The sequence below is a fragment of the Emydura macquarii genome, unplaced genomic scaffold (genome assembly GCF_026122565.2).
Source record: "Emydura macquarii macquarii isolate MOO-44397 ecotype Brisbane River unplaced genomic scaffold, CSIRO-AGI_Emac_v2 contig_1093, whole genome shotgun sequence".
NCBI lineage: Eukaryota > Metazoa > Chordata > Testudines > Chelidae > Emydura > Emydura macquarii.
In genome coordinates, this window is record NW_027131230.1 from 778 (window position 1) to 16,656 (window position 15,879).

Genomic DNA, 15,879 nt, shown 5'->3' on the forward strand with positions numbered 1-15,879 from the left:
GTGGGTGTCTTAATGGGCCATTAAGCAGGCTATTGTTCTGCCGCCATCCTATCTGGGGTGTGAAACACAGGTACACCAAATATGTCCATAATTCCCATTACAGATATAACACATGAACAAAAGTATTGCCATCTTTCTCAGCGCATTACATCCTTTCTAACAGTACCTGACATGGAATATCTAATATGAATCGTTATGATTTTGACATATTAATGTTATACAAAATTTTCACCTCTCTCAGTGCCAAAGTTATGTTGACCTAAATGTAACCCTTCTGCCAGCAGAGTCAGCAGCAAGAAGGGCTGGGTTCATTATCTAGAGGCTCCTTTTCTGGCTTGAACTCCCACCCAGTAACCTCGGACAATTACAAATCACCCCGTGGGCACCTCTAAAGGCAACACTTCCCCTCTTGAAAACACTTAGACTGAGTCTAGAAAAGGAAGTCTTAATGAAAGGGGAAAAGTAACCCAGCATTAACCTGGGAAATGCCACAATCAGGATTCACAAGCATAAAACCATGAATAAAACACCCACCCCAGAGTACGTTAGGCAGTTTCCTTTTGCCTCAGATTCTTAAGTCCAGCAACCAGAAGGTCCTTTATTGTGCCTCGCCCCTCACAGCATCCCACTCACAGGTATTGCCCTTAGTCAGGGCCGACCCAGGGTTCAGAGATGCAGCTGCAGAGTTCACCTCATATTCTGGTTGGGTGAATGGGGGGAAAGAAAGCCCTTTGCTCACTCTGCTGTCGGGCCGCTCCGCTCGCTGGCCGCCCTGCCAGCCACTCCACTGCACACCATCACTCTCTGCTGCCATCTGCTTCTCTACTGTGACCTCCGTGGGTTGGTCTACCCAGCTGTCTGATTCTCAGCTCTCCGTGGTGAAGCTCAGTGCTGAGGCAGGCAGGATCACTGACCCCCCAGAGGTAATATCGGCTCTAGCCAGCACTCACCAAAAGACTCCCAATAGAATCTTAATTAACTCTATCTTTAAACAGTGGGAAGGGGGAGGCTAAGCCATGCCTGGGACTCTCAGGCAGAGCCCACACTCCCAAGAGAAATGCCCCCTATTAACCGTCACAGGGCTCTGGCATCCAAGCCCCTGACTGAGCCGGTTCTGTTCAGATGAGAGTGACCCTTCAGTGAGAACAAGGCTAGGCACAGTTCTGCTGCCCTTTGCTCATACAATGAGGAGGACAGCATTTCGTTACCCCTGCATTCAACATTAAAGCGATTTGTAACTCAGCACGACCCACAGGGATCATTTGGGCAAAGCAGCCCCATCATGCTGAGCACCCTAGGCAGGGTGGGTGTGCTCATGCAATACAGTCTGGTCCTGAAGCCTGTTCCCCTCCCACAGCCAGCTCAGCAGGGGAGAGCTCATTCAGACCCTGCTTACATCAGTTTTAAGTGTAGGCCAGGCCTGAATGACTATACGCTGGCAGGAGATCCAATCCTCAAAGGCTTTTCTGTAACATTGCTAGATGATCTCATATGCTTAGTATTTGATCACAGTCTGTATCCTGAGCCTTAAACAGCCTACTTTTAATCTCTCCAAATGCAGCCTCGATGAAGGAGAAGGAGGCTGAGGCAGAGAGCTTGGGCCGCAGCAACGCTTGGATTTTTGCCATCGTAGGCACAGTAATAGTGATTGTGGTAGGTGTTGGAGTCCATATGTACTGGAGAAGAAGACAGCGCTCTCAGAAAGGTAACAGCATTCGAGAATTAACCCATAATACAGTTTTCTTGTTCCCAGGGGTCCATTTGTCTGGATAGCAAACCATTGAGAAAGGCAGCTTAATGATGAGAAGCTGTGGCATCCAAATGCTCCCCTCCATGTAAACTTAGGAGCGAAATCAGCAGCCCAGGAGATATTTCTTAGGGTTGGAAATGAATAACGTATGTACAAAGAGAGGTGAGCGAGAAGGATTCAGAGTAATGGATCTGCTGTTAGACAAAATCTTCTTCTCATATATGATCCATCCACCAGTCTGGAAAGGGAAGGCACCTGCTCTTTTCCAGAAGATACTCAGAGGGTTCCCAGTGCAGCCAGGTGAATCCACTGGGGATCAATCCCTTAATGAGTCCATCGAAGAGGAGTTGCAGGCAGGATTCTCATACTTCTAGTGTGGTTGGTCAGCTAACTTCACTGAAACAGTCACTTTTCTGTCTGCAATAAGATGTTACCTGTAGGATATATCGTAAATACAGAGTTTGCAGTTAGAGCAGGCAAATACAAGTAATGAGCCGTGAAGCATTCTTTGCATGAAAGATGTAATACAGTCTGAAATGTACCATGTGATAATGGGTTACCGTGTTCTGACTCAGGGTTATGCTTTTAATTTCAGCTACTCGTGTACGCTACAATGCAGAAAATGAAGTTCACCTGCAGATAGAATGCAACGGTAAATACCCCAGAGCTGAATTCTGGGACTCTTTCTTCACATGAAGGATGCAATAGAGCAGTAACGCACTGTACAGCAATGGGTCACAACACTCTTGCTCACATTTGTGTTCTTGGTTTCAGCTCCACATAAACAGCACGGTGAAGAGACAGACGTCCTTCTGGAGCCTGAGCACCAAGGTAACTATTTGACAGCTGAATTCTGTGCCTCATTCTTTACACAGAGGAGGCAGTAAAGCAGCGTTTCTCAACGATTGGCCCGTGGACCGGTGCTTGACCATGGCAGCCTCCTTGCCAGTCCCTGAGATTTCCCTGACATAGTTCAGGAAGGCAGCAAGCCGGTCCCTGGTATCAAAAAGGTGGAGAAACACTGTAATAGCACATGGAAGACACTGTGCAGCAATGGGTCACAACACTCTGGCTCATATGTTACTGATTTCAGCTCTACATGAATACTACAGAGAAGAGGAGGAGGTTTCCCTGAAGAATGAGTCTGAAGGTAAGCACCCCATGGCTGAATTCAATACAGTTCTGTGACAGGGACTAGGCCTCAAGCTGCCCAGTGAGTTGCTACTTAGTCGCCCTTTGAGCCTTTCCGTGATCGTATCCTGTGCGCTGAAACCGCTCAGTGCCTACATGTGCAATGAACTAAAGAGGGGAGACCAGACAATCTTTCTCGACAAGACAGGAAAAAATAGAGCATCAATCAGGTCTAGAGTACCTTCCTCTAGAATCCAGAGGATGGTTCCCCAGGCAATGTTTGCAGGGTTCTCACAGCAGGCCTAGGCAGAGAAATCATGCACTCCTGACAAAAAGGGAGCATGGCTTTAAAACTCTGCTAGCTCATGCTCATTAGGATGCTCAGAAGTGGGGTTTTTAACAGCTTAGAATCTTATTTTTTTATTTCTCCACCAAATCAAGTAAAGGTGCTTGTTTAGGCTAGTTTAGATTTCAAACTCCAGGCATTTTTACTGTAGCCATGTTTAGTTTTTGTTTTTTTAAGTGGTAAAACACCATTTTAACAATGGGAAAAAACACACCTTTTCCTCACTCCCCTTTAGCTCAAAAATGGCTGAAGAGATTTTGTTCAAACTTTCTATAAAATTCACCTTCAGGACAAAAACAACAAGAGTCCTGTAGCACTTTAAAGACTAACAAATTTAATTTCTGCAGGCATAAGCTTTCGTGGGCTGCAACCCACTTCATCAGATGCAAGGAATAGAAATCAGATGGGGGTATATATATATACATCCAAGGGTAAGGAACAACAATGGGGAGAGTAGGTGTTAGCAAAGTCCATTCAGTTAGAGTAGATGAGGCCTATTCACAACCATTGATTAAAGGTAAGAATGTGTGAACAGTGACAATTACTTCTTGTAATGAGATAACCATTCCAAGTCCCTGTTCAGACCCGTTTGATAGTGTCAAGTTTGCATATGAGTTCCAGCTCTGCAGTTTCTCTCTGAAGTCTGTTTTTGAAGTTTTTCTGTAGAAGTATGGCAACTTTCAAGTCAACTACAGCGTATCCTGGGAGATTGAAGTGCTCTCCTATTGGTTTATGGATGTTACCATTTTTTATGTCTGATTTGTGTCCATTTATTTTTTTGCGTAGTGACAGTCCAGTTTGGCCAATGTACATGGCAGAGGGGCATTGCTGGCATTTGATATTACATTAGTAGATATGCAGGTGAATGAGCTCCTTATGGTGTGGTTGATGTGATTAGGACCTGTGATGGTGTCACTGGAGTCGATGTGCGGGCAGAGTTGGCATCAGGGTTTGTTGCAGGGATAGGTTCCTGGGTTAGTGTTCTTGTTGTATGGTGTACGGTTGCTGGTGAGTATTTGCTTCAGGTTGGGGGGCTGTCTGTAAGCAAGGTTAGATCTGCCTCCCCCAGCTTGAGCGAGTGAGGGATCATCTGCTAGGATAGGTTATTGATCCTTAATGATGTGTTGGAGAGGTTTTAGCTGGGGGCTGTAGGTGATGGCCAGTGGTGCTCTGTTGTTTTCTTTGTCAGGTCTATCCTGTAGTAGGCGACTTCTGGGGACCCATCTGGCTCTGTCAATTTGTTTCTTCACCTCTCCAGGTGAGTATTGTAATTTTAAGAATGTTTTATGGAGATCCTGTAGGCGTTTGTCTCTGTCTGAGAGATCGGAACAAAGCCGGTTGTATCAAAGGCTTGGCTGTAGACAATGGATCATGTAGTGTGTCCAGGGTGGAAGCTGGAGGCATGAAGATACGTATTGCAGTCAGTTGGTTTTGGGTATAGGGTGGTATTAATGTGACCATCCTTTACTTGTATTGTAGTGTCCAGGAAGTGGATTTCTTGTGTGGACTGGTCCAGGCTGAGGTTGATGGTGGGGTGGAAATTATTGAAATCCCAGTGGAATTCTTCGAGGGATTCTTTCCCGTGGGTCCAGATGATGAAAATGTCATCAATGTAGCATAGGTAAAGGAGAGGTGCTTGGGGACGAGTTTTGAGGAAGCGATGTTCTAGGTCAGCCATAAAAATGTTGATATATTGTGGGGCCATGCGGGTACCCACAGCTGTGTCACTGAGTTGAAGGTATATATTGTCTCCAAATCTGAAGTAGTTGTGGATCAGGACAAAGTCATGTGTGTGTGTGTGTGTATGTATATATATATATATATATATATATATATATATATACACACCCTCTATCTGATTTCTATTCCTTACATCTGACGAAGTGGATTGCAGCCCATGAAAGATTATGCCTGCAGAAATTAAATTTGTTAGTCTTTAAAGTGCTACAGGACTCTCGTTGCTCTCTCGTAGGACTTCAACTAACACGGCTACCCCTCTGGAACTTTTCGCCTTCAGGACAGAGACTGTGGACTATTTCAGTCCCAAAGACGAATGAATGATTCAGAAAGTTATGAGATGAAGAAAATAGGGGTTTAGATGTGGGGTTGTGTTGCATCCTTTTTGGTAGTGGATGAACACCACTGACTATCTGCCCCAAATTCAACAAACCAGGTTTCTGGTCACAATAGTGATTTTTTTTTTTTCACTCCTTCGCAACAAAGCTCTTTTTAACTTGAAATTATTTACACTGACTTGTATCCACCGCCATGCTGCCCATTGTTTTCTCTGGTCCTGACAACCTACATAATTTTAGGTCTTCCAGGAGTTTTGTCAACTTAACTTGATGTTTATGTAGAGGTTTAAAACAACACATTAATGAGCAGCAAGGTAACATCAAGGTAAGGCTGTGGATGACTACACACACACACACCCCAGTGGTTTCAAATGAGGGAAATAAAGTGTTACTCGTCAGCCACTCCTATCTGATCCATTAAGATAAAGAGAGGTTGCTTCTCTGGCCAGTCACAGGCTTGGGAGCAGGCGCTCCCTGGTGCTGAGCTACATCACCCTTGTCGAAGATGTGTCAATAGGAGGCTGCGTGAGTGCCTTCTTGTGGCACTTCTTTACATTCATCCCAAAAGTAAGGTGGTGTTACGCCCGACCCATAACAGCACTGTTTGCTTTATGCAACCCACAGCACCACCCAGGCAAGGGTGCCAAGGTCCGAAGACAGGGTCAAAGGAGAGTCAGGGGTCCTTGCTTGGTGTCAATGGTGTGACAACAAAGCACGGTGCCCGCTGGGGAGTTGGGGCCTTAGAAGCAGCAGCAGCTGGGGGTGGTGATATTTGACAGGTGGTGTTGGAAATGCAGCAGCAGGCGATATTGCTGGTTTCAGACACACAAACCAGACTCTTTCCCCCAAAGTCAGTGCTGATGGCACCAGATCTTTGCCACGGCACTAGAGGGGGTCTGTGGTGACCCTACTGTCTAGCACCTGCAGGAGGCCGGTGCTGAAGACTGGATGGGAGCTGACAGTTTAGCACATATTGATGAGGGTTGTTCTGGTTGAGGCACGGCTTCTGAGCTGAGCCTGGAGTCAGCACTAACAGGCCTGAGGAGTCCGGGGGGGTGAAAGCTTTGCATACTGCACAGTGAGCTGGGGAACGAGTCTCCCGTGGCCTGTGCAGAGGACGCAGTGATTCTGCACATCCAGTTCTGGGTAGGTAGCTGGTCACAATGCACACCTGTGTGGGGTTCTTGGGGCAGCTTAGCTCTGGTGCCAGGGAAAACCCTAAAGACTCAGAAATATATAACAGGAAAAAAAAAAGGGGGGGAGGGTAATTCCTAAATGTGTCCTAAAGTATAACTATTAACAGCTATAAAATTAACAATACACAAAGCTTTTTGAGTGATAACATGGTCGCAGGAGTGGGTCTCTTCAGTTCTGGGGCACCCCTCAATGGACATGGCTTTGAAGAGGTTTCCACAGCTTGGCACCTGATCCTACAAGTGGGAATAAGCAAATTTTATTCTCTGAACACCCTCCAGTTCTGTTATTCTTCCTGATACTAGGCCACGTCACCCTTTTTCTCTCCCTGGCATTAGGTTACAAATTCGAGCACTCAAAAGTTAGGAAATGCAGGATTGACAGTTGCCTGTGCAACCTTCATTCTGCACTGTGCTTCCATTCTGTGCACGGAATGAAGCAGGGGGCCTGTGGAAAAAACTGTCTCTGATCCTATACTTAAAGACTGTATCACAGTGCATACTCGGAGGCTGGATGAAAGATGCATGTGTTCGATTTTGGAGCCTAAGTAGCATTTTTAATGTGGGTTGCAATGTAACTGTGCAGACAGTATGCATTGTACTGGCTACATGACATTATTATATTCTGATAGAATTGTATAAAATAATGAATACTAAAAAGGTTAGTTAAGTGCTGCATTTTTAATAATACAAAGGGATTGCCTCAGAATGGCAAGGACTAGGGGTCTGGAAAGATCAGGTGGAATTTGGAAAAGTATTTTATAGAGAGGCAAAAATGGAACAAGATCAAGAGGAGGACATGAGAGTTTCGGATTAAATGGGAACCGGGATCAGGAGGGGTATAATTCTCAGACATACAGTTGCTGTAGAGGGCAGAAATGAATTTCCATAGAAGAGATTAGCAAATTCCTTTGATTCAGTGGGAGCTAGATATGAGAGGAGGAGGAAGGATGGCGTTTACGTGGTCAAACTGGGAGTGAGGATCATCAATACCTTTGGCAAAAACCAGAACAGAGCTGAGTGTAGAGAGAGAAATAGTCTGCTGGAGAGAGGGGCACACAGAGAATGCAAACATCACCAAAAACATGTGTATTGCTTTTCGCAGGGAAAGGGCAATCACTCCAGGACTTCCTAATCAGCCTGGGACTGGAGAGACACCAAACCAGAAAGCTCCTGCTGAACGACATCCTGGAAATTAACACAGAGACTTTACAACAGAGTAGCCCTCGGACGTTAGGAGAGATCCCGTGGTATTTCCTCAGAAAGATCATGGCTCTGAATGGGATGGCCAGAAGCACAAGGCTGGTACCCGATGCACCAGGTGACAATGGGATCAGCAAGGATGGGGCAGAACCCTTTGCTATCATCCCTCCCCCAAGCCTAGCCCCCAGCCTGTGTGTGAACCCCTTGGATGTGCTCTGCGCCGTGCTGTGCTGCTCAGACAGGTTCTTGCAGCAGGAGATCCTGCTGAAGATGTCCATGTGCCAGTTCGCCCTCCCCCTGCTGCTGCCTGCCCTAGACAACCCCAAATGCACGCTCATGTTGTGGGCCATGAGGGACATCGTGAGGACGTGGAGGCCACTCTCCTTGCGAGAGAGCCGGGGGTTCAAGGAGGAGAGCCTGGTGCTCATGTCCATGCCAACCTTCTCCTTTGTGCGACTAGGGAGATGCAGCTTGTCCAAGTCCAAAATCCTTAACAAGGTCCTCAGCCCACCCCAGCAGCAGCATGATTTCTTCATACATCGGGACATGGAGTCTGGGAATGTTCCTCGAGAAATCGCGAAGGGGTTGGTTGAGATCTCCTGGTATTTCCCTGGTGGAAGGGAGAATTCGGATCCTTTCCAGGAGCCCATTGCAGTTATTAACCTGCGGGGAAATGTTGAGTCGCACTGGCAGCAGTTCAGCTTCCTGGCAGAGGTCTCCTCAGTTGTGTTCATTTTCGCTGACTGCATCAGTGAGAGAAAATATGAACTACTCTCATCACTTCAGGGCTTGAGAACAAAATTCTATCTCATACTCAACCCCCAATTTACTATAACCAGTAAAACACAAAGATTCCTCAATAAACTGGCCCCACTGCTGCAGCTGAACCAGTCCCATGTGCTTGTGAAGGATAACACTACAAATAATTCTGACTTTGTGGCAAGGCTGCAGGCCACCTTAGCACAGCTGATGAGGCCGCCCCGGAGAGCAGTGAGCATAGAAAACATGGCTGTGACAGCTCGTGAACAAGGATTCCAGGTAGATGAGGACTGCGAGGAATGTGAGGAAGCGAGAAAGAGAGCAGACGAAATCACTGGAGAAATAAGGGATGTTGTAGAGTACAAGAGGAGAGCACTGAAACTCCAAGGGGATCCCTGCAAACGCCTGGCTGAAGTAGAAAGAGAACTCTGTCAAATGAAGAAGCAAGGGGAGATCCCAACAGAGGACTATAAATCTGAGATGAGACGGGAATTGCTGGAGTTACGGACCCAGCAGAATGGGTGTGATCTCACGGGTGGGATGGGGACATTTAAGGCATCACTAGAACAGCCATCTCCAATGGAAACACACTACTTCCTGAAATGGATGAAATTCAGACTCGATCACATTGCCAGGGAGAATCTTTCCAAACTGCGGGCTGAATATAAGGAGACATACAGGACTCCAGGATATAGACCAGAGCAGCTAGCAAAACTCGATGAATTAATTGCGGCCAGTTCCTTGGGGATGGAGCATTTCATGCGTGAGCTGGGACAATTTTATGAGGCAGAATGGTCAGTATGTAAGGAAGGCGGCATGGCACATAGCCAAAGGCGGTTTACCCATCTCCCAGGCACAGCAGCTGACCTGATGCTGAATGGATTTGCTCTAGAGATAATCGATGGAGATGCATCCCATGTCCCACTGCAGTGGGTGACAGATGTTCTGACTAAGCTCCATGTCAAGCTGCAGGAGCGATCCAGATTGTTGGTTCTCTCAGTGCTGGGAGTGCAGAGCTCTGGCAAATCCACCCTGCTCAACTCCATGTTCGGCCTGCAGTTGGCAGTGAGCAGCGGACGATGTACGCGAGGAGCCTTCATGACGCTCATTAAAGTTGCAGAGAACTTTCAGCAGGAGCTTGGCTGTGACTTGATCCTGGTGATAGATGCGGAAGGCTTGAGAGCCCCTCAGCTGGCCACACTGGAGGATAGCTATGAACACGACAATGAGCTGGCCACGCTGCTGATTGGGTTAAGCGACATAACGATTGTTAACATGGCCATGGAGAACACCACCGAAATGAAGGACATTCTGCAAATCGTGGTCCATGCATTTCTCAGGATGAAGGAAATCGGGCACAAACCCAACTGCCAATTTGTGCATCAGAACGTCAGTGACGTGTCTGCCCATGAACAAAACATGCGGGACAGGAATCATTTCCTGGAACATCTCAATGAAATGACCAAAGCCGCAGTGAGGATGGAAAAACTAAACAGGGAGCTGAGTTTTTCTGATATTATGGAGTATGATCCAGAAAAACACACCTGGTACATCCCTGGGCTGTGGCATGGAGTCCCGCCCATGGCTCCAGTGAACCTGGGATATAGTGAGAGTGTTTATGAGCTAAAGAAATACTTCATTGAATTTATGAGAAGCCGGACACCTAACCGGACACCCAGGGACATCCCCCAGTTTACCAAGTGGGTGAGGAACCTGTGGAACGCTGTGAAACATGAGAACTTCATCTTCTGCTTCAGAAACAGCCTGGTTGCTGAGGCCTATAACCAGCTGTCTCTGAGGTACTCGGAGTGGGAATGGGAGCTCCGCAAGAAGATGCATCTCTGGGTGTGTGGACAAGAATCTGCAATTCATAACCAGCCACCTGATGAACTAAGTAAACTAGATTCTGGAAACTTAAAACGGGAGGTACAGGAAAAACTGCAGCAAGGGGAAGAGAGGATTATGGATTGTTTACATGAGTACTTTGAAAGTGGAGCTAAAAACCGACACCTGATAGAAAAGTACAGAGAAGATTTTATCAGAAGCACAAAGCGCCTCAAGACAGAACTTGAACGTTATTCAATCAGCAAGTGTGAAGAAGCGATTCTTGTTAAAAAATGTTGGCATAAGATAGACAATATCCAGACTAAGTACATGAGAATGACTAAAAAGAAAGTCGTCAGCCTTCTGGAAGATTGCAAGAGAAGAAAACTTAAGCTGGACAACAAGGAACTGGAAGCAGAATTTGAAATGATGTGGAAAGACGCAGCATCTGAATTAAAGCTCATTAGTTTACAGAAACGCCAAGTTTCTCAAGATCTAGAGTTCCAGCTGAGAAAGGACCTAGAGAATCGAGGGAGCACAGTCAGGCGGAAACTTCAAAAAGCAGGAAATTTGTGCAGTTATAGGATTAAATCTTTCACTATGCAAAATGAGTATTTAGATGTAACATGTTCCAAGGACAAGAGAGAATCGTTCACACAGGAATACCAGCACAAAGCAGAGGAACTTGCTCATTCTCTAATGGACCAATGCCACCGTTATATTGAAGAAAAGGTGAGTTCCAAAGAGGACTATGATGAGACCTATGGCAGAGAACTGCTGCGGATGATCAATGAGAGGCTTCAACAGGCAGATGTGCCAAATCTTCACACTGATGCTTGCTTTGAAGTTGACCTCAAACTTCATATTTTGGGAGAGGCAGCTCATGCATTCCAGGAGATGCACGAAGACTTTATCAAAAAAAACAATCCTCAGGAACATCTGGAGAAATTGAAACCTCAGTATTTGTCCACATTTATAAACCTTTACCTGGAAAGGGATCCCTGCCAGCAGAGAGCCAGGCATTTCTGTGAGCACTGTCTCAAACCTGCCCTAGCAGAACATGTTAACAAAAGACTGGGAATAAGAATAGTAGACGACATTTCCAGAAGTGAGAAGGCTAATGGCTATTGCAGCCGGGCCTCCTTCCAGTTTTCTGTACTGAAAAAGCTGCTGGAAGAGATGGACTTTGAGAACTACATGAACTACATTAACAACTATGAAAGTTTTGTCAGAGCAACGATATGGAGAGACATTTCAGATCACTATGGCAACGGAGAAAGTGTCGAAGCCCTTGAAGCAGAGATCCTTTCCGCCATCATCAAGAAAGTCAGAGCAGCTCTAGAGATGTCAATGGATGGAGGAAGTAGCACAGTCTCTGACTTTGTAGCAGAGTTTTGCAGGCTGTTACAGAAATACCTAGTCATCCCCAGAGACAGTTTGGAAATGAACCTCTTTCAATTTACAGCTAGTACCAGCCAGTTTTCTGCTGCCATTCAAGACTATCTCTCTGTGCTGGAGCTGAACGTGGCATCAGAATTTAAAGCTGTGAACATAGAGGAGAAACTCTCCAAGCTCCAGGTGAAGCCCCAGGATGAGCTGTTCAAGAGAGTGTTTGGCTGTGGGGAGCAGTGTCCGTTCTGCGGAGCCCCCTGTGAAACAGAAAGCCCAACCCATGAGATGCACTTTGCATCATTACATCAGCCCCAGGGACTGAGGCAACGCAGGGATCACCTCACAAAAACACTCGACTATTCGTTATGTTCCTCTGATGTGGTCTCTAATGCTGTATTTAGCAATTCAGATACAAAAGGGAAACCTGTTCCCTTCAGAGATTACCGCCAACATTACCCAGACTGGCTCATTCAGCCCGACCCCAGCAGTGAGGCTTCTGATTACTGGAAGTTTGTTTTTAAAGAATTTAACCATAGGTTTGCCAGCGAGTATAAGGATAAGCCAGCCGATCTCCCAGAAGAATGGGGGAAAATAACCAAGGAGCAGGCACTGGAGAGTGTCAAGGGCATATATAGCTGGATTGTCCAATCCACGGCCCACGGCCCAGAGTCCAGCCTGCCAAAGGGTGCGATCTGGCCCAGCAGGGCACAGCAGCAGCCCCTCCCCTCCCACCTCAAGCCACCCGGGGGGGATGTGCAGAAGTAGCCTCTCCTCTCCTGCCCGAGCCAGCCGCACAGCAGCAGCACCCTGAGGAGGCAGTGGGGGCAGAGATCACCACAGTGCCAGGGTGGGGGTGAGTGTGTTATACTTATATAAGAAAAGACTAGCAAGATCTTATTCAGGGGGACAAGGCAATACACGGCGTTTATTGTACATGTAAGAATAGCAAAAAGCCGTCACATTCACACACACATTCATAAAGTTCTGCAAGCTGGTGTGATATAATTACCAATCCTTTCATGCATTGCTTGAGCCAGCCTAGTGGCCAACTAGACTGAGCACGAGGAGGGAGCCGGGCCTCTGTCAGACGCAAATCCGATGCTCCAAGATGAGGATTGCAGAAACTTGTTAAAGGCAGAGACATCGTTGTCTCTGGGGCACTCCCTTGGAATCTGTCTTCCAAGTGACACCAAGGACACTGAGAAACTGCCCACAGGGCGGGGAGGTGGGGGCCTGGCTGCAGGAGTCATCTTAGCCAGCAGTGGGCAAGCTAACATCAGAGACTGAAAAGCTACCGAAATGTTAAGTTTAGTTTAGGATGCAATTTATTTTTTAGTTAATTGTGATCAAATCCTTGATTTTTATTAATCTCTTTATTTATATTAATCTGATTTATAATCACTTAAAATCTTGCTGTAGTCAATAAACTTATTTGTTTGTTTTATCTAAAGCGGAGCATGTGGATTGAGTGTGTGCAGAGACCTCACTTAGAGTGGCAGAGCCGGTGCATATCAATTTTTTTGATAAATTGACGGACAAATGTAAATGAGCTTGCAGGGTGCAGTGTACAGCACTGAACCCTGTGAGACGGCAGTTCCCAGGATTGCATCTGGGACTGAAGGTGTTTGCTGGGGGTCAATCCCATGAGTGGCTGGCCAGAAGCGCTCCTTCACTGGGCCAGGGACCAATTATTCACAGGAGGTTGGGCATGGGCCAACCCAGGAGTTGGTGGTTCACACAGCAAAGCAGAGTAAGTCGGGTCCCAGGAGTGAGGGATTGGGGTGACACAGCTACACACCAGTTCAGTTTGCAGGGGGGGAACGTCACACTACCCAGCCCTTTCGAAGCAAGCACCTCTATTCTCGAGGGAAAAGTGATCCAGAGGCAACATACCCAAGCAGCCAAAGAAGCTACACGCAGGTTCCAGCTCACAGCCTTGCAGGGGCTTTGAGTTCATCCCACCTTCGCTCCAAACAAGAACCAATGGGGTGGGGGAGTCTCTCACGTTTCCCAGCCCGGCTCTTCGGCAAAACCCTGGACAGGGCTCTGCTCCAAGTACAACTTCAAAAGGCTGCATCCGAGGTAGGTCATTTGCATCCCCCTCGCCTCCAAGTGCGCCTGCAGAAACCCACATCCCCTGTGTGGTCCCAAGAAGCTCTCGGACATTCTGGACAGCCCCACAACAGCACACAAACGTTGGCAGTATCAGCACAACAGGCTCCCAAAATACTTCAGCTTAATTCCAAAAGGTTTGGCCAGGCCATTGCAAAATGTTTTCCTATCTGTCACACCCCCCAGTCCCAAACTACAGCCCCCACTCCTGCTGCGGGACCAAGGAGGGGCAGTTCTGTGGGACTTTATTACATGGACACAAAGTGCTGGAGCACTCCAATACGGCAGGGCCAGGGTCGAGTCTGATGGCTGGGTTCCCAGCGAGAGCAGCATGTGACCCTGACAGCAGCCAGCCAAGGAGGCAGAAGACCAAACGCACGCTTGGATGCGATCACGGCAGCCCCGTGGGTCAGGGAGGGGAGTGCTCTACTGGGAGCCAATGGGCAGAGCTCTGACGTCTGAGTGCCACCAGATTGGCCTGGCCACGCGCCTTCCACACTCCCATCCCCAGAATTGTTTCATGTGGCTGAAACCCCATTTTTGGACTCACATCCCAGCACTGGAGACGCATCCCCTCCACTCTTCCCCCCACCCCATTCCACTGGGCACGTTACTGTCACTAAATGATGGGGGTGGGAGTCCTCCTAATGAGAATGTGCACCACTGACCCAAGGAGGGCAGTGAGGGCTAACATAGATTGACTTACCTTTCTAGTGTAGACAAGACAAGGTTCTGATTGACCCCTCACCCCAGCCTGCTCCTACCCCTCCTGGCACTGTGTTCCCGGCCCTTCTGTTGAGGGCATATGCTCACTGCCCTGCTCTCTGCCTCAGCATTGCTGTGGGGAAGTCATGAGATCGGGGCCTCGACATGCCATGTGCCACACAGATACCCCCAAACGAGATCTGTGCCCCATGGTGACAGACAATGCATGGACCCTGACCGAGATCCAGGCCCTCGTGGTGCCAGGTGCTGCAGTGACATGGTATAAAACCTGACCTGTTTTCACTAATGTATCACCACTGTTGCACAGCTGTGATACATATTGGACCAAACATGTCACGTAAGGTATCAATGGAAAAGATCTAGTCTGCCAAGTACGATTATCCTGTTTAAAGCCCTGCATGAACATTGTATCTGAAGTTCTGGACATTGGCTCAGTGCTTGTATCCCAAACACGTTTTGTCCTTGGCTGATACCCAATAGACAAATTTACATGCAAATGAGCCACCCCCGTGTGAATGGGCCACTGAGGCGAATCCACTCTTGCTGTGAGCCCATCCAGGAGCGGTTTCCGAGAACACTGTGGCACATCTGCCTGTGACTCAGCAAAACACGGAAGGACACATGATAAGGACGTGAGCTAAGACTCCAGGTTTGGCCAGTAACTTTCCATTCCCTTGGGTGATGGTGTAAAAAGAGGCGAGTGTGATTTCGCTTCAATCCTGCACTGGGGTTGCTAACAGCAAGGAAGCTTTGAACAAAGGACTGATGACCCCCGAGCTTTCTGGTTCTCCAGAGAGCCTTCCTGCAAATCAGCAGCTATTCCATTTCTGTTAATATCCTGCCCTACAGACTCCACAATCAATTGTAATGTCTGTGATTCCTTCCGCCCTTGAATACCTTTCTTCTTTTCTTTTTTAATTAATAAATCTTTAGTTGGTTTACTAAAGCTTGGCATCAGGGTGGTATTGGGGTACGACCCTGAGAGCCGATATTGACTGGGGAAGTCACAGCCTTTTGGGACTGGAAGAACTTTATATGTGATTTCTGGCTTTAAAAACCCTTAATGACCAGTCCAGCTGCCTGGGTGGGAGCCTAAAAGGGTTTGGCGTCAGGGCCCGGAAGGTTCCGTGGCAATTAGGAAGGGAGCGTTGGGGCCCGGAAGGTTCCATGGCAGTTGGACCAGAAGGTTCCAGAGCAGCTGAGGAAAGAGGGGGAGGGGCAGCAAGTTTCGTTGCTGAGGGAGTCAGGGGGTCGGGGTGCCGGGAGGGGTTGGCACGACCCCATGAGCCTCAGGGATTGCTGGGGGCGGGGCGCGGGTTATAAGCACAGGCCCAGCCCGGCCGTTACCTCAACCCCAGGCCTGTGGGA

The 15,879-nt window shown here is 47.7% G+C and overlaps 1 protein-coding gene across 2 annotated transcripts; it reads left to right on the forward strand.

Moving 5' to 3' along the window:
• The first annotated feature begins 1,566 nt into the window (after positions 1-1,566).
• LOC137151484 (up-regulator of cell proliferation-like) lies at positions 1,567-13,090 on the forward strand. Of its 2 annotated transcripts, XM_067545748.1 has the most exons (5): positions 1,567-1,705; positions 2,346-2,402; positions 2,525-2,581; positions 2,844-2,900; positions 7,601-13,090. In XM_067545748.1, exons 1-5 carry the CDS (start codon positions 1,567-1,569, stop codon positions 12,436-12,438), a joined length of 5,148 nt encoding a protein of 1,715 aa, XP_067401849.1. In that variant the 3' UTR covers positions 12,439-13,090. The 2 variants fall into 2 exon arrangements, with proteins under 2 accessions (XP_067401849.1, XP_067401850.1); XM_067545749.1 differs by lacking the exon at positions 2,844-2,900 and having other exon boundaries at positions 1,577-1,705.
• The last annotated feature ends 2,789 nt before the right edge of the window (positions 13,091-15,879 follow it).